At 37.3% G+C, this 23,240-nt stretch overlaps 1 protein-coding gene across 10 annotated transcripts in view; it reads left to right on the plus strand.

Annotated features, from left to right (window-relative positions):
* KIAA1328 (KIAA1328 ortholog) overlaps positions 1-23,240 on the plus strand; it is a 393,691-nt gene that overhangs the window by 117,428 nt on the left and 253,023 nt on the right. For all 10 annotated transcript variants that reach the window (XM_055102334.2, XM_008955657.4, XM_034943484.2 and 7 more), the window contains one exon: positions 13,870-13,997. In XM_055102334.2, coding sequence (XP_054958309.1) covers positions 13,870-13,997 — 128 coding nt within the window. The remainder of the gene's footprint in view (positions 1-13,869; positions 13,998-23,240) is intronic.

Below are 23,240 nucleotides of genomic sequence, written 5' to 3' on the forward strand. Positions count from 1 at the left end.
TATGGACAGTAGCAAAAAGCTATTGGCTCAGGGATTGTTCTTTTAAATGTTTATGGGCTAACTTATGTAGTATTCATAGTATTAAAATAGTAAAGTAAAACCTAGCTCCTTGATTTTAGTGATATTGTGAAACTTTTGTCTTTGAGTATTTTTGGGCTATTCCTCTATAACATTTCTTGAATGGAGGGTAAAACAAAAAATCTGGTTCTTTACCAGTGTTTCAGAATCATTCTGCTGAACAGTCCGCATAAGCTTAATTATATTAAGAACCATTGAAGTGAAGTTGTTCATAAAATTTTTTTTTGCCTTAGTCTTTGTGGCATTTGCTGAGTTTAGACAATAAACCCCCCCCCATGAAGTTACTTAATTTTTCTCTGAGCAGTAATTTACATGCGTGATCAATAGCCTCAGTCATTTTCAAAGAGACAAGTAATGAAATATTCCTACTACTTTTAAAATTTTAACCTTAAGATGATAACTGTGATTCCATTGTATAAGAACTCTCCTTTTTCACTTCAGTTAATACAGTTTTATTGAATGTGTTTGATTTTCACTTAGAATTATTAATACTGGGTGATATTTTCATACTACATTACAGAGTACTTGCAACTCTGGTGAGAATGCTATTCCCCAAGGCCATAGCTAATGGTCTAGCAATGTTAAACTGAATTTAGAAATGATACTGTAAACTTATGCTTAAAAGTGTGGGTGGGTGATATAGAAGATGGGTATCTTTTTGGAAATAGAAGAGAGAGGGTGTGTTTGTTTACTTCTCATGGACTCTTCCCCCAGTATAAATTCTTAAGCACTACAGGTAGTATTTGCTAATTGTTATTACATGTTGAATATCCCGTATCCAAAATTCTTGAGGCCAGAAGTGTTTCAGATTTTGGATTTTTTCAGATCTTGCAGTATTTGCAATATACTTACCAGTTGAACATCCCTAATCCGGAAATCCAAAATGCTGCAATGAGCATTTCTTCTGGACATTATGTTCATGCCCAAAACATTTCAGAGTTTGGAGTATTTCTAATTCTGGATTTCAGATTAGGGATATTCAACCTATACTTCAGTAGTTAGCCAAAATAGAAATGTTACACTGCCCTAAAAATTCAGAATGCTGCTTCCTTTTAAAGAAGAAAGTGGATTATTTTACATCTCTTATTTTACTTTCTATATGCTTCCTTCCAAAACAAAAACAGTTGACCAAAACAGATAAAATAAACACAGAAAGATATACCAAGAATGACTTAAAGGGAGGAAGCAAAGGAGTCCAATAATGTATTACATTTCAACATAAAGGAGAAGGATGGGCCTCCTCTCACTGGTGTGAAAGAGGGTTCTTAGAGATGATTGATACGCATACCCTAAGTATGTTCCCTGGACCAGCAACATCAGCATTACTCAGAAGCTTGTTAGACCCTACCTCAGATCTACTGGATCAGAATTTGCTTTCCAACAAGACCCACAGGTAATTCTTTTGTACATTACATTTTAAGGAATGCTGCTCTAGTGGTTCTAAGACTTTATTCTAAATCTCAGCTCACTGCTAGGTTATCCTTGGATAAGTTATTAACCATTCTGTGCTGCAGATTTATTTGTAAAATGAGATTAATAATAGTACATAATGGGTTTTTTCTTTTAATAAGAATTAAATATAATCTCTTTAAATTAAATATAATGTTAGTCCCTCACCTTCAAGTAGAGGTTATACTGAGCTATTCAAAGATACTGTGGTTCAGGCATCCGTTCCTGGTGATAGGTGCTTAATTGTGAAATAGGTGATGATAGTATCTTATTCTTAAAAGAGAACTCTGATGAAATCTCTGAAGAAGGGAGAGATGACAAGCATAAAAATGATAGCACTGGAAGATGAAATACTGTATATGAGGAACACTTGATGTCACTGGATTGCTTCGTGTGGGAGAAAGAAGATTGAGGGACCACTTAAACTTGGTTTACATTTCCACTAAGAAATGAATTGTTAGGCTCCTGTAATCCCAGCTACTCGGGAGGCTGAAGCAGGAGAATCGCTTGAACCTGGGAGGTGGAGGTTGCAGTGAGCCGAGATCACGCCACTGCACTCCAGCCTAGGCGACAGAGCAAGACTCCCTCTCCTAAAAAAACCAGAAATGAATTGTATTACATGGTAAGATAAAATAGTTCAAGGAGACAAATATAGGAATGTTGATAAAAAGAGTCAAACTCTGTAAAACATTTAAGGAGGCTTATTATGTGCCAAATATGGGTGACCAAGGCCTGTGACACAGCCCTAGGATGTCCTGAGAACCTGTGCCCAATGTGATTGGGTGACAGCTTGATTTTATACATTTTAGGGGGACAAGTTACTGGCAGACATAAATCAATACATGTAAAGTGTACATTGATTCAGTCTGGAAAGGTGGGACAACTCGGGCTTTTAGGTCATAGGTGGATTCACGGATTTTCTGATTGGGAGTTGGTCAAAAGAGTTAAGTTATTATCTAAAGACCAGGAATCAATAGAAAGGAGTGTCTGGGTAAAGATAAGGGGTTGTGGAGACCAAGGTTTTTATTATGCAGGTTTTTATTATGCCTCATAGGTGGCCACCCTTAGAGGCAATTGATGGCAAGTGTTTTCTGTTCAAATGTTTCAAAGGTGCTAGACTGGCAGCTAATCTCTTCAGGAACAGAAGAACTGGAAAGGGAGGAGGATTCTCAACATAATGTAGATTTTCCCCACAAGAGATAGCTTTGCAGGACCATTTCAAAATATGTCAAAGAAATATATTTTGGGGTAAAACACTTTGATTTTTTTCAGGGCCTGGTATCTATCATATACTTGACTCTATACTAGAGTCAGGTTGGAATTTGATATCTCGTTGCTGCAGAGAGACTGCTTTGCCAGTCTTAAGATCTCTGTTTTAATGTTAATGTTGGTCAATTGTGCCTGAATTCCAAAGGGATGAGGGTATAATGAGGCGTGTCTGACCTCCCCTTCCCATCATGGCCTGAACTTGTTTTTCAGGTTTACTTTGGAATGCCCTCGGCCAAGAGTGGCCTTCATTCAGTCAGTTGAGGGGCTTAGAGTTTTATTTTTGCAGGAGTATGAAGAAAGAGAGGTATCATGTGTATTGAAATGGATAGCTCATGAAATGTTTTAATTTAATGGTAAGAACAAATCTCTTCTGTTTGAAGATCGGAAGAAGAATGACATGACTTTTTGTTTGTTTGTCTTTTGTTTTTTTTTTTTTTTTTTGAGACAGAGTCTTACTCTGTCTCCAGGCTGGAGTGCTGTGGTGCGATCTCGGCTCACTGCAACCTCCAACTTCTTGGTTCAAGTGATTCTCCTGCCTCAGCCTCCTGAGTAGCTGGGATTACAGGCATGCGCCACCACGCCTGGCTAATTTTTGTATTTTTAGTAGAGACGGAGTTTCACCATGTTGTCCAGGATGGTCTCAATCTCCTGACCTCGGGATCCTCCCACCTCGGCCTCCAAAAGTGCTGGGATTACAGGCATTAGCCACCGTGCCTTTTTTTTTTTTTTTTTTTGAGACAGTCTCACTCTGTCGCCCAGGCTGGAGTAAAATGGCGCGATCTCAGCTCACCGCAGCCTCTACCTCCTGGGTTCAAGCGATTCTCCTGCCTCAGACTCTTGAGTAGCTCAGATTACAGGCATGCGCCACCACGCCCAGCTAATTTTGTATTTTTAGTAGAGACGGGGTTTCTCCATGTTGGTCAGGCTGGTCTTGAACTTCCAACCTCTGGTGATCCGCCCGCCTCGGCCTCCCAAAGTGCTGGGATTACAGGCGTAAGCCACTGCGACATGACTTTTTTTAAAGAGCTTTCAGTCTGTTTCTCGTGTTTGGAGCTGGTAGTTTTCAGCCTGATACGTTTCACTATGCTTCACAAAGCTTTATTCACACAACTTCACTGATCAGCCTTTTGGGGTCTGGAGAGCTTAGTGTGCAGACCATTTTCCATAGTCTATATTGTCAGGAATTTTCCCTTTTTGAAATTGGAAGTTTTTAAGTGTTAATTATTGTTGTGCAGTTCACTTGATAAGGAAACTTCTTGGGGGAGAGGTATGATGGCAGCTTTTTTTCTTCTACAGTTCTAAGGTAGTTCTTGTAACTCATGAAAGGCTGAATTGCTTTAAAGCAGCCTTTCCAAATGGGTAAAATATTTCTCCTTCGGGTCCAGCTGAAACATAGAACTTTTAAACAAAAAATAAATTTTTAAGCATGTTAGAAGCAAGAGAAAATGCATGGTTTTTAATAGAAATGTTTTCTCAACCTTTAATGTCTACAGTGAATGCTGAAAATTTATATTTTCTTATTTTGTGAAAAAGAAACTATAAAAACATGAAATCAAAGTTCTGGTCCATCTGGCACATTGATAGCCTGCTTTTTAGGGTGTCTGGATTTAAACATTTAAATAAGTGTCCTTACCTTTAAAGTTGGAGAAATAAACCTTGGGTCTCCATTGTGTAGGTAGTTTCTAAAATCCATAGGGTCTAATGACCTGAGAAAAAGACAGAATGTAAAGCATCTCAATTTCAAGTCTGTTTCTACCCAGCCCCGCCCACCCCCCCATCTTGATTTGCAATTCTGCAAGAAATAAGGTAGGGACTTAGATAACTCTAAAGGAGCTAGTTAAATACTCTAATTAGCTATCTTTCCATGGCTCATGTTTTTGTTCAGGTGATCAAACAGAATGAATTACAGTCTAGAAGAGTCTGAGTGGGTCACTTGAGTCTTGTTTCCATCTTTAAGTGTCCAGAGCATTGAGTTTTCCACTGTTTTGTGCTTTGTTACCCTCCCCAATGGATTACTGTCATCAGGAAATTGAAAAATAACATGTTCATACACCGAATTTGCCATAAATTTTTCTTTTAGTTAAATGGAAGATTTCAGACTTGTATCAGTGGCTTGTGCTCTTGCACAGATCACAGCTTCATAAACGGGTGTAAATATTTATGTGAAATTCTTACCTAGCCCTGTGAACCACTTGATCTTGGAATCACTTTTTCTTTTTACAAACAATCCATTTTCAGTTGCATATATTATCAATGAGTCCTAAACTAGATATATAATTTGGACCTCAATTTTTATATCAGAAAATGTGTACTCTTTTTTTCAAAAGGGAGAAAAGAAAATGATTGTAAGGTGAGGAATTTGACGTGGTCAGAAACCATATTTAAGATGAGAAAATCTTGCTAGGTTAGAAAACATTTTAGTTTTTAATGAGTCAATATTTTAAGCATCTTCTTGGCTGGTTTAAAGGCCACATTGTCTATTTATGGTTTGTTTCCATTCCAAACTCAAAACCAACGTGAAAATTCAATAGGAGCTCCTTTACTTTTATTTCTATACTCATTCCTCTAACATTTTTAAAGTGCCTGCTGTGTGCTGAAGAGATACCAAGATTAGTACACTACGATTTCCAGGAAAACACAGTCTGCTTCAGGTGATAGTAATATAGTCAAATAATTTTAACTTTATGGTATTTACTATGATAAAGGTGCTTAACTCTGCCTGGGAGGTCAGTGAAAGCTTGGAGGAAGAGGTGACATAAAAATTAAGTTTTAATGGACAAGTAGGAATCTAGGATTAGGGGCAGGCAAAACATTCTAGGCAGAATGTTATGCCTAGAATGATATGCTATCTTAATATATGGCTTGTAGGCATTCAGAGTAAAGGAAGTACCTGCCATAGTGAAAATATTTGGGTTCTGTATTTCCCCCAAAGTCTGTGAGTAATGGATTGCTTTACAGTTGGAGCCAGATGGCCTTACCTCAGATTCTTACCCGAGGATGATCCTGAATAAAACATCTCTCTTTTGTAAAGCTTCTCTCCCTGACAAGAAAATAGCCTAACTGTTCATCTACCAAAACAGTCGGGGGAGATGATGGACAACCAAGTAATGTCAAACTGATGTTTTGCAAGGGTCACCAATGGCTTCTCAACTCAGTCTTTAACTGGGGTGGCTGCTCTTCAGCACTGGACACAGTCGACTTCATCTTTTTATTTATCTTTGTTATTTATCTTTTTTCTCTGCCTGTCCTTTACTTGTTGTTGTTACATTGGCCTCCTTCTCGTCTCACAGTTGGAACATTCCTTTCTCTAAGAGGCTTTCCCAGGCTCCTTGATTATTTGGGTCCTTTTAGAAAGTGTTCCTACGGCACTACATAATGTTCTTGTCGTTACTCTTTATTTGTTTTTCTTTGTGTTTGATTACCTGCCATTCTTTCTCCCTAAAGGAGATAGTGTTAGTCTTGTTCATTATTGTATGTCTGGCATCTCATTCAGTCTCAGATGTTACTGTACTCATTATATTTATTATTCAATAAATATTTATTGAGCACTTATGTAGGCTAAGGAATTCAGTAGTAAACAAAACAAAAATTCCTGCCCTTACAGACTTATTTGTTGAATGAATGAATGAGTGAATTAATGAACAAACAAAACCTGTACACTCCCTGGACAATTTTACCCACTCTCATGTCTTCAGCCACCACATATAAAGTGATTAACTCCCAAATGTCTATTTCTACTCAGACTTCTTTTCTGAATTTCACGCCCAGGGATCCAAGTGTCCCCTCTTCGCTATCTCCACTAAACTCTCCCAAGCATCTTTAACTCTGTGTTCTAAAGCTGCACTCTCCCCAGACCTTTTCTTTATTCTGCATTCTCTGTCTTATAAATGGAATCACACATCTGCTCATACATCTTGTCACCCAGTTCATAAGCTGACATTGCCTTAAATGTCCCTTTTTAACCCCTTATCCCTATTTTCTACCATTATTACTCCAGCTCATGCCCCTCTCATCTCTTGCTTAGACTTCTATAGTGATTTTCTAATTGGTTGCTTTTATTCTAGTCTTAAGCCCTCTCATCCATCCTTTACTCTCCTACCAGAGGTATCTTTATGAAATGCAAATTAGCTGTAAGACATCAGTGACTTAAATAGAGATAAAATCTAAACAACTTAGGGTAACATTGGAGATCTAGCCCCTGTTGATCTCTGTAGCCTCTTCACTCATTCTGTCCCACTCAGGACCAATTAACCATCCATGCCATGCTTCTTGCAGTTCTCTTAATGTACATATTGATCATTTTTTTCTTTCCTTTGATCCTGGTGATTTCTCAGCCAGGGGTACTGCACAGCCTACCTACCTGGTACGTCTATATACTTCTTTTCCAAAATTTGTTTTCAATGTCACATGTTCTCTGGAGCCTTTCCTAACTTCCCTCCAGTGTGGTCAAAGTGAACTACTCACCCCACCTTTTTAAAATCTCCATTGTACTCTAGTGTATAAATGTTTCTCCTGGAACATGTTATCCTTATTTGTTTAAATCTCTCCCTCTCTCTAAGCCTTGATGTCTTTTTTTTTAAAAAATGTATTGAATATATACTTTGTGCCCTGCACTATGCTAAGTGTTCTTCATTTATTTATATCATTTACATTTGCAGTTGCCCTGTGAGGTGAGGTAGATACTATCCCCAGATGAAGATGTCAGAGAAGTTAATTGCCCTAAGTTATATCATTACTAAGTACCAGAGTTAAGATTTGAGCCAAGAATGTTGGACTGACACCTAAGTCTGTGCGTTTACTGAATCCACAGTACTGCCTTTGTACGTCTTATGCCTGTTACATTGTATTCAGAAAACATTTGTTAAATGACTGGAAGAAAGCTTGGCAGGTCTTTTTTGCGTGGCCTTTTCGCTGTCTTGTGTGTGCCTCTCCCTGGCTCCAAGGACAGTTCTGGTTAGTATATGATCAGATCATAGTAACAGTTTGTCACCTGACTTACTGACCAAGGACTCGTGATTGTAGAGAACTCTTAGGAGGCTGACCTGATGCTCAAGTTTCTGCTTCTCACATGATAATTTGTGGTAGAGGTAGGAAGACAAGAAGAGACTGAGTAATAGTAGAAAGAGAGAAACACAAAAAAAGCAAACAACAGAAACCAAAACCAAAAAAAAAAAGTTTTCCTGCAATGTTTTATTATGATAACTTTCAAATATATAGAGAGTTGACAATATGGCATTGAAACACTGTGTACCTTCTACCTAGATTTCAGTGGTTGGCATTGCCTATATCTGCTTTGCCCCCTCTCGTGTGTGTATATTTTTTAATATATATATCATAAATATAAATATTTAATATTCATATATAATTGTATATAAACATAATTATTAAATTATTATATTTATAATATATAGTGTAATATTTAATAACATATGCTATATAAATATATTTATATTTATTATATACAAATATTTATATTATATAAAAATACACACCAGAGGGGGCAAAGCAGATATAGCCAATGCCAACAACTATATATAGATAGATAGATAGATAGATAGATAGAGATAGATAGATATATAAAATTTTATAAAAATTTATTTGCTTATTTTTCTGAGTGTCACGGGAAATGCCACTTGTCTCTGATACCTGGGATGGTTGGACTTGTGCTTAGTAATCTTGATCTAATACAGAACTAAATGAAGTGGCAAGTGTCACTCCTAGCTACCTCAGACTTGTCTCATAAGAATGAGAAGATTTTATTTTATAAACCAACTTATGGTAACTGATAAAATTAGTAGTAATTCCATAATATTAATTGTAATTGAGTCCATATTCTAATTTTTCTAGTTGTCCCAATAATGTCTTTTCTATTTTTCTCCCTGAACAAGGATTCAGTTATGCTTCATGGGTTGCATTTGGTTGTGTCTTTGGTCTCTTAATCTAAAATAGGCCTCCTACCCCAAACCTTTTCCCCTATGACACTGACCTTCTGAAGAGTTCAGGCCAAGTGCTTTGCAAAATCTCCCATATACTGGATTTGTCTGATTGTTTCTTACAGTATCATTTAATTTATTCCTTTTTCCTTCTAAATTCTGTGAAGTGGAAGTTAGATTTACAAATTTGATTAGGTTCAGATTAAAACATAAGTGATGATGCCTATTTCATGCAATTGGACATACATAATTTATTTTCTATTTATTAGAGATCCTGAATTAATTTACTTTTGAGTATTGACCACCAGATTGTACCATTGAAAGATGCATTTTCTTCTTTGCTGTAAGTAATTATGACACCTTAGGAATATCTAACTCATTAACATTTCACCTAATGGTTTTAGTATCCTTTAATGATCTTTGCCTGAATTAGTTATTACATTGGGGGTTCTAAAATGGTGATTTAAAATTTTGACCATTTGTTCTAAGTAATTAGTTTGCTTTCTTCTGTAAAGAAAGACTTCACTTTTTTTTTTTTTTGAGACGGAGTTTTGGTCTTGTTGCCCAGGCTGGAGTGCAGTGTTGTGATCTCAACTCACTGCAACTTCCACCTCCTGGGTTCAAGCAATTGTCTTGCCACAGCCTCCTGAGTAGCTGGGATTACAGGCGCCCACCACCATGCCTGGCTAATTTTTTGTATTTTTAGTAGAGATGGCGTTTCACCATGCCTGGGCAGGCTGGTCTCAAACTCCTGACCTCAGGTGATCTGTCCGCCTTGGCCTCCCAAAGTGCTGGGATTACAGGTGTGACTTGGCTTTTTTATCCATCTTTTCTTCTGCTTTTGCAGCATTACCATGAAGTTGTGGACTTTTGTTTATTCAGTTTTCTATTAATTAGAGTGATTATTTATTTCAGTGCTCAAATTTTCCCAAATGTGGTTAATAGGCATCCCCTTAAGGCTATCTCCTATTTTTTTTTTTTTTGAGATGGAGTTTCTCATCACCCAGGCTAGAGTGCAATGGCATGATCTCAGCTCGGTGCAACCTCCGCTTCCCGGGTTCAAGTGATTCTCCTGCCTCAGCCTACCAAGTAGCTGGGATTACAGGCACCACCACACCCGGCTAGTTTTCCTGGTTTTTCTTTTCTTTTTTTTTCTTTTTTTTTGATGGAGTCTCACTCTGTTGCCAGGCTGGAGTGCAGTGAGTGATCTCGGCTCACTGCAACCTCCATCTCCTGGGTTCAAGCGATTCTCCTGCCTCAGCCTCCCGAGTAGCTGGGATGACAGGTGCCTGCCACCACAGCCAGCTAATTTTTGTATTTTTAGTAGAGATGGGGTTTCACCATGTTGGCCAGGGTGGTGTCAATCTCTTGACCTGGTGATCTGTCCACCTCGGCCTCCCAAAGTGCTGGGATTATAGGCGTGAGCCACCGCACCTGGCTGCTATCTCCTACTCTTGTGACAAGCCCCCATCTATTTGTCTTTGAACACTTTCTTGCATTTTACAGCACAACAAGATGTTTCAAGTTTACTTTATACTTTCTCTACCCCAAAATGGGGTTCAGCCATTTTTCCAAGGAATCTTGGCTCCAAAAAAGGAGAATCTTTTTTTTTTTAAATTTAATGATTCACCTTTTGTCTTTTCACAGGGGCCTCTCTACATTTAGTTCTGTATTAGGTCAAGATTACTAAGTGCCAGTCCAAGCATCCCAGGTGTCAGAGACAAGGGTGAGGTGAAGTGGTGGGGGTGAACTCTGATAGGCCAGGGGAATTATTTCAGTTAAAATAATCTTTCTTTACTTTGGCAGCCTCTTAGTAGTATATCCTATCTCCGGCCCTTCCACTCTCCACCTGTGATTTGTCTCTCACACAGTTTTTATTCTTTCACTCATCCCCTTATTCATTCTGCTCTTATCTTTACTTTTACTTATCTATCTAATGCATTTTAGTGTTAAGATTTTAAGCTTTACTAAATGATTATTTTCCACAGCCATTTCAGCTAATTAATGTGATGGTTAGGTTTTGATGTAATCTTGCTTAATACTAATTTATATTTATTTATTTGTGCTACCTCATGAAGACTTATTTCTTTGAAAAGGTTGCAATGACTGCTCTGTCTTCCACTTCTTAAAAGGTGGTTAGGCAGACTGCAGTGTTTAAATTCGTGTCATGGTTTGGTGTACACTTTCCCTTAAGTTTGGTTTTCAACATCTATTTCATTCTTTTCTGTCATTCGGCCAGGATTGAGTTAAATATATGTTCTTTTTCATTGTACCCCCCAAATCATTGAGAAGGACGTTTTGTCCGCATTTTCCTAACATAAATCTTTCTCTCCAGATGGAAGATTGAAGTCTCATTGTGCTAAGGAGGAAGGAAGTGTGGGGGGGGTGCATTTAGAAATCTGCTATATCAAGAAAGACATTAAAAATTGATAAAGGTAGGACTACCTGTTTTTATATTCTCCCACATAGCATGTGTTTAAATGAATTTGCCTATAATTTGTTTCAAACGCTGACATTTTACTCCTAAGCTATATAATTGTGCTTGATTTTTCCAGAGTAAAATTCATATTCTGTGACCAGACTAATATGTTCACCTACTATAAAAATTACTGCCTGTGGTAACAGCGAGAATAAAAATCTCCTTTGTATACATAATAGCTGGCAGAGACTCCTGGGACCACCACAAATCATTCCCATCTTTTAGAGCTTGCTTTCCATGGAAATGTAAAACCAGCCTAGTCCAATGTACCTTGACTCTGAAAACCTATTTAGACTACCATTTATACTATTGTTGTTATTTAAGATGCCAAGTATTCAACAAGCTCTCCTAATTATTGTATTCTCTAAGCTTAGTAACCTGTCCTTTCCCTGTGAACCAGCTCCTCTTCTATCATCTACCTCTGGCTCCTTTTTTGTTAAAGGTTAATAATGAGAATAATGGAGCAATTGGTTATTTATGCAGTCATGATTGGCAAAAGTTATTAGAGCAAGAATCTGCCCAGAAGCAATGATTAGGTTATGAAAATGTTAAGGAATACTGAAACCAGACACCATTTTGACATTTAAAAACTAATATTTCGACCCTTAATCATGATGACCTATTGTAAAAGTATGTATACAGAATAAATCCCATTGGATAGTAATTTTTATACCAACAGCATACATAAGTAAGTGTTAAGGGGAGATTTGAAAATGTACTGAAGGGAAAAAGAGCCTGGGGAGGAAATTACCATAATGAGAAATAAGGAACAGAGCTCTCTCTTGGGTAGGACTATTTGTCTCCCAGGCACTGGTCTGCAAAGTTAGCTGACATTTTCCGATTTAGTATTTTCATCTTGAACAATTGGCAATTTTTAGGAGTTGTGAGAGAGGGTACCCTGGGTTAAATTGCCATGTTCTTTGTACCAAATTATAAAATTATAAAAAAAGTAAGGAGGTATGTGTTCAGAAAATTTCCTGGTGATGGTTTTATTAATGAAATATTGACTTAACTGAAAAACTTAACAAAAAAACATCAAATTATACTCTCTTTATGTTTAATATAGTTAGGAACTTTCTGTGTAAATTGGCAGTACTCTTACCAGAACAGTGTTATTACTTGTACCCCATACTGATTTTTTAAAATAATAACTTTATTGTGTGTAATTCACGTAAAATAGAATTCACCCTTTTGAACTATATAATTAAATGGTTTTGAGTATATTCCAAAAATGTGCAAACACCACTACTTTGTAATTCCTGAACATGTTTATTACCTTTCCCCGAAAATTCATACCTGTTTGCAGTTACTTTCCATTTCTTCTCCCCTAACCCTTAGCAACCACTAATCTATTTCTGTCTGTATATATTTGCCTGTTCTGAACATTTTATACAAATGAAATCATGCAATATATGGCCTTTTGTGTCTGGCTTCTTTTACTTAGCATAATATTTTCAAGGTTCATCCATGTTGTAGCAGGTAGCAGTACTTCATTGCTTTTGGTGGCTGAATAATATTCCATTTATAAATATTCCACATTTTGTTTGTTTATCAGTGGACATTGACATTGTTTTTACTTTTCTACTATTAGGAATAATGCCATGTTGAATATGTATATACAAGTTTTTGTGTGTACATATGTTTTTTAAAAAGTTTTCTTTGCTTATATATTTAATATTCTTCATGACATATTTTCACTTCTCTTGAGTATATACCTAGGAGTAGAATTGCTGGGTCATATGTCAAAAAAATTCTCTAACATTGTGAAACAGCTAACTTATTTTCCAAAGTGGCAGCACAGTCTTATGTTCCCATTAGTTACGTAGGAGGGTTCCAGTTTCTTCATATCCTTGTCAGTGCTTGTTTGTCTTTTTGGATATGGTCATCTTAGTTGAGGCAAAATGGTATCTCAGTGTGTTTTTTATTTACATTTCCCTAATGGCTATGTTGAGTATCTCTTCTTATGCTTCTTGGCCATTTGCATATTTTGTTTTGGGAAATGTATATTCAAAGCCTTTGCCCACTTTTAAATTGTACTAATTATCTTTTTATTGTTTAGTTGTACAGGTTGTATATATTCTGGACACAAATTCTTTACCATGTCATTTCCAAATATTTTCTCTCATTCAGGGAGTTGTTTTTTCAAATTTAAAATAATGCCTTTTGAAACACAATCATTTTACATTTTGAAGTCTAATTTGTCTATTTTTTTTTTTATTTGGTTACTTGTACTTTTAAGTGATCATCGCCTAATCCAAGGTCACAAAGATGTACTTTTATATTTTCTGCTAAGAGTTTTATAGTTTTAACTCTTACGTTTAGATCAATGATGCATTTTCAGCTTGTTTTGTTTTTTTAATATGGTGTGAGGTAGGGGTTCCTTTGCATGTATCTGCATTTGTTTTTATTCAAATTTAAAGAATCGAGGAATAAATTTATTTTCAAATGGGATGTTCATTGTTACTCTCTTTGTGAAGTATTGTTTTATGATTTTGGGGGAGAAATACATGTAACTTTTATCTGAAGACTTTATACTTATGACTCTCGCCAAATATGATTGCATTTCTGGTTCTGTTTTGTTTATTGGAATATGAAAAGCAGCATTGATGGATGCAGTTTGAATCAATTTTTCAGTTTTTTTCCCTTAATTTGCAATCTCACCTCTTCAGCTACAGTATAGAGAATGCCAAGAACTTCTAAGCCTGTATCAGAAATATTTATCAGAACAACAGGAGAAGCTCACCATGTCTCTCTCAGAACTTGGTGCTGCTAGAATGCAGGAACAGCAGGTAAGCATCTTTAATTTTACTTTTCTTGTCTTCAGTGGATCAGCAAGATGTCAGAAGAGCCATTTGTTTTTTATCTTAATTTCCTCCCAGTTTATAATATTGTTTTAAAACATGTAGCCACTGCGTGTGATTGAGTTGATGTCTTTCCCTCCCCCTTTCCTTTCTCCTCCTGTTCCTGGGCCCAAAGGTAAGGAATGATTACTTGAAGCAGTCTGTGTGGGTCAGTGGGGAAGCTTCTGGTTGTATGAAAGCACAGCCAGAAGGGTAAAGAAAACACTGCTCTGTTACTTAATGAAGATCAGGTGGGCTGTTTGTTACTCATTGTCCTTATGGAAATCACAAATAAGCCTTTCTTAATTCATGTTTATTTTTTAGAATAATGAAAGTTAATTGTGGACTTATAAAAACTTTAATTGGAGAATATTAGGATATTTTGCATATGCTTGCATACATATATTAATCACGTAAGTATGTAGGAGAGTATTTATATAAGTGTTTGTACACTTATCACCAAATGGTATGTATTATATACTTAAATGAATGCTCAGAACCCTGCCAGATGTGATGTGAAATAAGCCCTAAAGACCCACTTCTGGTTGGGGGATTTCCGTTTCCTAGCCAAGGGAAGCCATTACAGACTGTATCTGGAAAAACAGGACACTTCCACCCAAATACTGGGCTTTTCCCACAGTCTTAGCAACCAGCAGACCAGGGGATTCTCTCCTGTGTCTGGCTGGGTGGGTCCCATCCCACGGAGCCTTGCTCACTGCTAACGCAGCAGTCTGAGATCAACCTATGAGGCTGCAGCCCGGCAGGGGGAGGGGCGTCCACCATTGCTGAGGCTTCAGTAGGTAAACAGTGGCCGGGAAGCTCGAACTGGATGGAGCCCACCGCAGCTCAGCAAGGCCTACTGCCTCTACAGATTCCACCTCTGTGGGCAGGGCATTGCTGAACAAAAGGCAGCAGAAACTTCTGCAGGCTTAAACATCCCTGTCTGACAGCTCTGAAGAGAGCAGTGGTTCTCCCAGCATGGCGTTTGAGCTCTGAGAATGGACAGACTGCCTCCTCAAGTGGATCCCTGACCACTGTGTAGCCTGACTGGGAGACACCTCACAGTAGAGGCCAACAGACACCTCAGACAGGCAGGTGCCCCTCTGGGACGAAGCTTCCAGAGGAAGGATCAGGCACCAATATTTGCTGTTCTGCAGCCTCTGCTGGTGATACCCAGGCAAACAGGGTCTGGAGTGGACTTCCAGCAAACACCAACAGACCTGCAGCTGAGAGACCTGACTGTTAGAAGGAAAACTAACAAACAGAAAGGAATGTCATCAACATCAACAAAAAGGACATCCACACCAAAATCCCATCTGTAGGTCACCAACATCAAAGACCAAAGGTAGATAAAACCACAAAGGTGGGGAGAAACCAAAGCAGAGAAGCTGAAAATTCTAAAAACCAGAGCTCCTCTTCTCCTCCAAAGGATCGCAGCTCCTCGCCAGCAATGGAACAAAGCTGGCTGGAGAATGACTGATGAGTTGACAGAAGTGGGTTTCAGAAGGTTGGTAATAACACACTTCTCTGAGCTAAAGGAGCATGTTCTAACCCATCGCAAGGAAGCTAAAAACCTTGAAAAAAGTTAGATGAATGGCTAACTAGAATAAACACGGTAGAGAAGAACTTAAATGACCTGATGGAGCTGAAAACCATGGCACAAGAACCTTGTGATGTGTGCACAAGCTTCAGTAGCCGATTCAATCAAGTGGAAGAAAGGATATCAGTGATTGAAGATCAACTTAATGAAATAAAGTGAGAAGACAAGATTAGAGAAAAAAGAGTAAAAACAAATGAGCAAAGCCTCCTGGAAATATGGGAATATGTGAAAAGACAAAATCTACATTTGGTTGGTGTACCTAAAGTGACAGGGAGAATGGAACCAAGCTGGAAAACACTCTTCAGGATATTATCCAGGAGAACTTCCCCAACCAAGCAAGGCAGGCCAACATTCAAATTCAGGAAATACAGAGAACACCACAAAGATACTCCTCGAGAAGAGCAACCCCAAGACACGTAATTGTCAGATTTGCCAAGGATGAAATGAAGGAAAAAATGTTAAGGGCAGCCAGAGAAAAAGGTCAGCTTACCCACAAAGGGAAGCTCATCAGACTAACGGTGGATCCCTCAGCAGAAACCCTACAAGCCAGAAGAAAGTGGGGACCAATCTTCAACATTCTTAAAGAAAAGAATTTTCAACCCAGAATTTCATATCCAGCCAAACTAAGCTTCATAAGTGAAGGGAAATAAAATCCTTCACAGACAAGCAAATGCTGAGAGATTTTGTCACCACCAGGCCTGCCTTACAAGAGCTCCTGAAGGGAGCAGTAAACATGGAAGGGAACAACTGGTACCAGCCACTGTAAAAACATGCCAAATTGTAAAGACCATTGATGCTATGAAGAAACTGCATCAATTATTGGGAAAAATAACCAGTTAACATCATAATGACAGGATCAAATTCCACATAACAATATTAACCTTAAATGTAAATGGGCTAAATGCCCCAGTTAAAAGACACAGACTGGCAAATTGGATAAAGAATCAAGACCTATCAATGTGCTGTATTCAGGAGACCCATCTCATGTGCAGAGACACACATAGGCTCAAAATAAAGGGATGGAGGAAGATCTACCAAGCAAATGGAAAACAACAACAACAAAAACCAGGGGTTGCAATCCTAGTCTCTGATAAAACAGACTTTAAACCAACAAAGATCAAAAGAGACAAGGAAAGCCATTATATAATGGTAAAGAGATCAATTCAACAAGAAAAGCTAACTATCCTAAATATATATGTACCCAATACAGAAGCACCCAGATTCATAAAGCAAGTCCTTAAAGACCTACAAAGGGACTTAGAGTCTGATACAATAATAATGGGAGAATTTAACACCCCACTGTCAATATTAGACAGATCAATGGGACAGAAAGTTAACAAGGATATCCAGCACTTGAACTCAGCTCTGCACCAGGTGGACCTAATAGACATCTACAGAACTCTCTACCCCAAATCAACAGAATATACATTCTTCTCAGCACCACATCATGCTTATTCTAAAATTGACTACATAATTGGAAGTAAAGCACTCCTCAGCAAATGTAACAGAACAGAAATCACAACAAACTGTCTCAGACAACAGTGCAATCAAATTAGAACTCAGGATTAAAAAACTGACTCAAAACGGCACAACTACATGGAACTGAACAACCTGCTCCTGAATGACTACTGGGTAAATAACGAAATGAAGGCAGAAATAAAGATCTTCTTTTAAAGCAATGATAACAGAGACACAACATGCCAGAATCTCTGGGACACATTTAAAGCACTGTGTAGAGGGAAATTTGTAGCACTAATTGCCTACAAGAGAAAGCAGGAAAGATCTAAAATTGACACCCTAACTTCACAATTAAAAGACCTAGAGAAGCAAGAGCAAACAAATTCAAAAGCTAGCAGAAGGCAAGAAGTAACTAAGATCAGAGTAGAACTGAAGGAGATAGAGGCACAAAAAAACCCTTCAAAAAATCAATGAATCCCGGAGCTGGTTTTTTGAAAAGATCAACAAAATTGAAATAGCCAAAGTATAAATGGTTTGTTTGTATTTTGATCTGAAATATTTTCTTCTGTTCTGTTTTCTTAAAACATAGCTGATAAAAAGAGGCAGAGGAAGGTGGCATCTATTTTTTATTGTTTATGTGAAGTTTCCCTGCTACACGGAAAACAAGTCAGGCAGTTTTTAAGGTGGCTCTTGCCTATTGCTTTTCAGGGGGTAAGAGAAAATGGTAGTGTGAAGATCAGATTTCAGACCTTTGGTTTTGCGTTTCTATTTACTGCTCCTGCATGATATAGATGTGTGAAGAGGGCACAAAACGGAAGGCCAATCCATTTGGCAAGGATGTGGGAAGGGAGATGGAGGAATCTTTCATTTACCAGTATTAATAGTCTTATCTTAAGGATACAGAGCTGATAGTGAAGAAATAGTCACCAGGGGATCCTAAAGACATGCAGAAAAGACTCTTTTTCTATTTACTGTTGAAATTGGAGGAAAATAAAACTTTCTCAGGTGTTACTGATTTGTATTTAAGCTAGTGATTTCTTGGGGGTTTTGCCCAATAAGGCTACTTCCTTGCAGTAACGGCATCATTGTGAATACTGTAAACCTCAGTGATGACACTGACCTAATTCTCTTCCCACTTCCCACTTACCTTGTCATGAAGTTACATGTTCTATTTATGTACTTGCAGATAGACTGTGCCCATCTCTGTAATGTCACCTTTTTTGTTATTTTGTAATCGTTGTTATATCATTCATCTATCTCCCTTACCAGCTTTTTTGAAAACAGGCATCTTGTTGCATTGGTTTTTGTACACTCAGAGCCTAACATAGGTCTTGGCTTAAGAAATATTTCTTTTTCATTAATTTGTATTTAACAAACATTTATGTAGTACATACTACATGTTAATACATATTAAATCATTTAATCCTAACTCAATGAAATAAGGTAGGTTATTATCTCTGTTTTATGCCTCTCCCAGAGGCAGAATGAATGAATCAGCCAGGTCATACAGCTAACAGGTTGGCAAAGCCAAGATATGAACCAAGCCAGTCTGGCACTATAGTTTGTTGAAGAAGGAAAGACAAGAAAAATTTGAGATAACTAAAATGGTTAAAATTTGGCTTTAGATATTCTTGTTTCTATAACTAACTCTCCTTGGCTCTTAATCTGACATACAGATTTTTAAACTCTAGAGCACAAATATGCTAGAGATGGTGGGCAAGTATTTTCTTTCCTTGCAAGGAGCCACAATGTCAGATAAAACATAAAATTTTATTCTCAAATTTTTAAAAATTTCACCTGCAGATTTTATGATGACGATGGCAGCAGATTGTTTTTCATGAGGCATTTCTTTGACTTTGAGAGACTTTTTCTGTTTCTTGTTTGTATTCGTTACTCTCTGTGCCTTAAATAGCATATTATGGTTTTGCTTGTAGTTTATTAAGTCCACAGTTCTCCAGAAGAATGCCCTAGCTTATGATTTTTGTTTTTGACATCTGTCATTTCCTTGAAAAGAAGTTGGCTTTATTTACAAGGTGATTTTTTTTTCTTGTTTTCTCTCTATCCTCTTTCTCTCCTTTTCTTAAAGATAAATACATTCTACATTTCTTTTGTAATTTATTCAGCATTATAGGTTCTTCATAGTGGGTTCTAGAGAGGTTCTTCACTTGTTCTATTTAGGTTGTAGTATTTATTTGATGTGAGTATATTACCCCATTATCTTATCTTAATAAATAGTACTTAGCTATAGTACAATCCTAGTCTTGAACATGGTAGGGTCTAATAACCATAGTTTTGGTCAATGTACATTTTATAGCCTTTTCTTGTTATAGGAGTGTGTTACTTCTTTTTTTTTTTTGGAATCTAAACTTAGTGTCACTTCACTTATGATGCTCATAACTTCCTTTTTTGTCTTATTTGTAGCCCATACCATTTTACAAAAGTTGTCGTATTTCCTCAGTACTGTTTGTAATAAGAGAAAGCCTAGGCAGCATTTTGAATAGCTTCTCCTACTCCAGTTTGAAAATGTTGGTAGGTCAGCCTATTTTACTATTTTTATTAACTCTGCATTATTTTGGCAGGTAGATATAAAGTAGCTTTAGAATTTTCTTAGGATTTCTTTTATTTCCTTAAAATTGGTAAAATAATTACTTTTTAGCCATGGGCAATGGATATTGAATTTCAGTTCCTCTGATCTGGTAAAAGGCTTGTTAGAGAAACTTCTTTATTTTCCCTGTGATTGCTTGTTCCATATTTCTTAGTAGGTCTGGGTCACAGACTGGTCAAGAATCTGAAATGTACTCAAGATGGGTCATTGCTTACTACAAATTTAATGTCTGTTGTTGGTTGTTATCACTATTGCCTCTATAGTGTTATTAAAAGGCGATCAGGAGTTCGAAACCAGCCTGGTCAACATGATGAAACCCTGTCTCTACTAAAAATACACAGACACACAAAATTAGCCAGGCGTGGTGGCATGTGCCACCACGCCTGGCTAATTTTTGTATTTTTAGTAGATTCGGGGTTTCACCATGTTGGTCAGGCTGGTCTCACACTCCTGACCTCAGGTGATCCACCCACCTTGGCCTCCCAAAGTGCTGGGATTATAGTCATAAACCACTGTGCCTGGCCAAAAAAAAAAGTTTTATAGTACTTAGGGACACACAGTCTTATGACTACTTCCTATTCTGTGACTACTTTCATATATTCTTTTGGTTAAAATTTTATCTAATTTTATTTTGTTCTTTTTAATGTGTACTTAATGTGTAATATATGTCTTAATTCTATCTAATACTAGGCTATCTTCAAGTTATAATACCACTTATAAGCCTAGATTTTATTGACAATCCAGAGGCATCGTCATACTTCTAATTGACAAAAAAAAAACCCAAAAAACTAAAGAAGGTGTGAGGCTCATTATACTATTAAACTCCTCACAGACTAAAAGGTCTGTAGGTAAAACAAGAATTGTTCCTTGCTAGGCCTGCCATGGTAAACAAAAACAAACAAAGAAAGAAAGAACAAGAATAGGAATAACAGCAGATTTCTCAACAGAAACAATGCAGGACAAGGCAGTACAACAGCTTATTCAAAGAGCTGAGGGAAAAGGAAACTGTGGCAATCAAGCAAAATCATTCTTCAAAACTGAAGGTAATATAAAGGCATTTCTACATTAAGAAAGACTAAGAGTACTAGTTTACCTGCCTTACAATAAATACTAATAGAAGTCTGTTTAGATGAAAGGAAAATGACATAAGGCAGTAACTCAAATCCACACAAAGAAATAAAAAGCATCAATAAAGATGTGTATTTCCTTTTCCTTAAACAATTTTAGACACCTGAATAAAACAATAATAATCCTGTATTGAGCTTACAAGATATAAAGATCGTGTGTGTGTGTGTGTGTGTGTGTGTGTACATGTGTGTATACATTTGCACAAGGGAGACGAGAAGGGAGGGAGCTATATTAGAGTGAATTTTCCATATACTGGAATTAAGTTAGTGGAAAGGAAGTAAAACTGTCTTTATTTATAAATAACATCATCCTGCATATAGAGAATCATAAGAAATCCACAAAAAACGGTGATGGAACTAATAAATGAGTTCAGCGAGGATGCAGGATATAAGATCAACATGTAAAAAATCAATTTTATTTCTGTTGATTACCAGTGAACAATTAAAATACGGATATATTTAACAGAAGTGCAAGACGTATACACTGAAGACATTAAAACATGGCTGAGAGAAACTGAAGAACATCTAAATAGATGGAAATGGGTTCCATGGTCATGGATTGGCCGTTTTTCCCAAATTGATCTGTAGATTTGTTGCAATCCTGATCAGAATTCCAGCAGATTTTGATAATTCCTTTTTTGTGGAAACTGGTAAAACAGTCTTAAAATTTATATGGAAGTGCAAAGGAGTGAGAATAGCCAAAACAATTTTGAGAACGATGAGAAGAGTAGAGGGTTACTCTTTTCAGTTTCATAATTTGTTCTAAAGCTATGGTATAGTAGGTAGAATTTTAAGATGGCTCACATGACCTTGGCCCCCTGGCAAAATGGTTTCACTCTTTTGACTATGTTATGTTATATATTTAAAAAGATTATCTTGGTAGGCCCAATCTAATAAATAAGAAAAGCAGAGAGTTTTCTTTAGCTGAGAGTAAAAGATGAAATCAGAGAGATTTGAAACATGAGAAGGATTCAACTCACCATTTCTAGCTTTAAAGATAAATGGGGCTCAAAGCTGAGGATAGTTCATGGCTAACAGCAAGAAAATAAGGATTTAAGTCCTACAACCACAAGGAGCTATATTCTGTCAGCAACCTGAATGAACTTGGAATCAGTTTCCTCCTCAGATATTCCAAATTAGATCACAGCTCAGCTGACAACCTGGATTCAGTCTTGTGAGAAACTAAACATAGAACCTAGTTGAGTTGGTCTGGCCTTTTGACCTACATAACTGTGAGCTAATGAATTTGGGTTATTTTAAGCTGTTGCATTTATGGTAACTTGTTTTGGAAAAATAGAGGAAGAATACACACAGAGGGCTCCAAGATGGCCAACTAGACCCAGGCAGGAGGAACGTTTCCCACCAAAGGACTGGGACATCAGGAAAACTGGTACACTCCTAGCAGATCTTCAGAAGGGAGGCGTTGAGAGTGGGCAGAAGGAAGAAACAGATGCTGGGCTGAAAGGGGAGGAAGCTGGGAACCCTGCACAGGGCTACTGCACACTGGGACTTGTTCATGGCCTTCAGTGACTCCTGTGGAGTGGGTGAGTTGAACAGGCAAGGAGCAACTCACTCTTATCATGGGCATCTGGAATCCCAGAAATAAGACAGTCACACAACAGTAAAGAAAAAAGAATGAAAGGGAATGAAGAAAATCTTCAAGAAATATAGGATTACGTAAAGAGACCAAATCTATGACTCATTGGCATCTTTGAAATAGATGGGGAGAAACAACTTGGAAAACATATTTGGAAAACATATTTCAGGATATCATTCATGAGAACTTCCCCAACCTAGCTAGACCTGCTACCACCAGACCTGGTACCTGGTACCACCAGACCTGCTTTACAAGAGCTCCTGAAAGAAGCACTAAATATGGAAAGGAAAGACCAGCAACTGCAAAAACACACTTAAGTACACAGACCAGTGACACTATAATGCAACCACACAAATAAATCAGCATAATAAACAGCTAACAACATGATGACAGGATCAAATCCACACATATCAATACTAACCTTGAATGTAAACGAGCTAAATACCCCAATGAAAAGGCACAGAGTAGCAAACTGAATGAAGAAGCAAGACCCAATGGTATGTTGTGTTCAAGAGACCCATGTCATGTGCAGTGACACCCGTAGGCTAAAAATAAAGGGATGGAGAAAAATCTACCAAGCAAATAAAAAACAGAAAAAAGTAAGGGTTGCAATTCTAATATCAGACAAAACAGACTTTAAACATCTTGCCTAGAATCAGAAAACAAAGATCAAAAAAGACAAAGAAGGCCATTACATAATGGCAAAGGTTTTAATTCAACATGAAAACCTAATTAGCCTAAATGTGTTTGCATCTAACACAAGGGGACCCAGATTCATAAAGCAAGTTCTTAGAGACCTTCAAAG

The sequence above is a fragment of the Pan paniscus genome, chromosome 17 (assembly GCF_029289425.2).
Source record: "Pan paniscus chromosome 17, NHGRI_mPanPan1-v2.0_pri, whole genome shotgun sequence".
Lineage (NCBI taxonomy): Eukaryota > Metazoa > Chordata > Mammalia > Primates > Hominidae > Pan > Pan paniscus.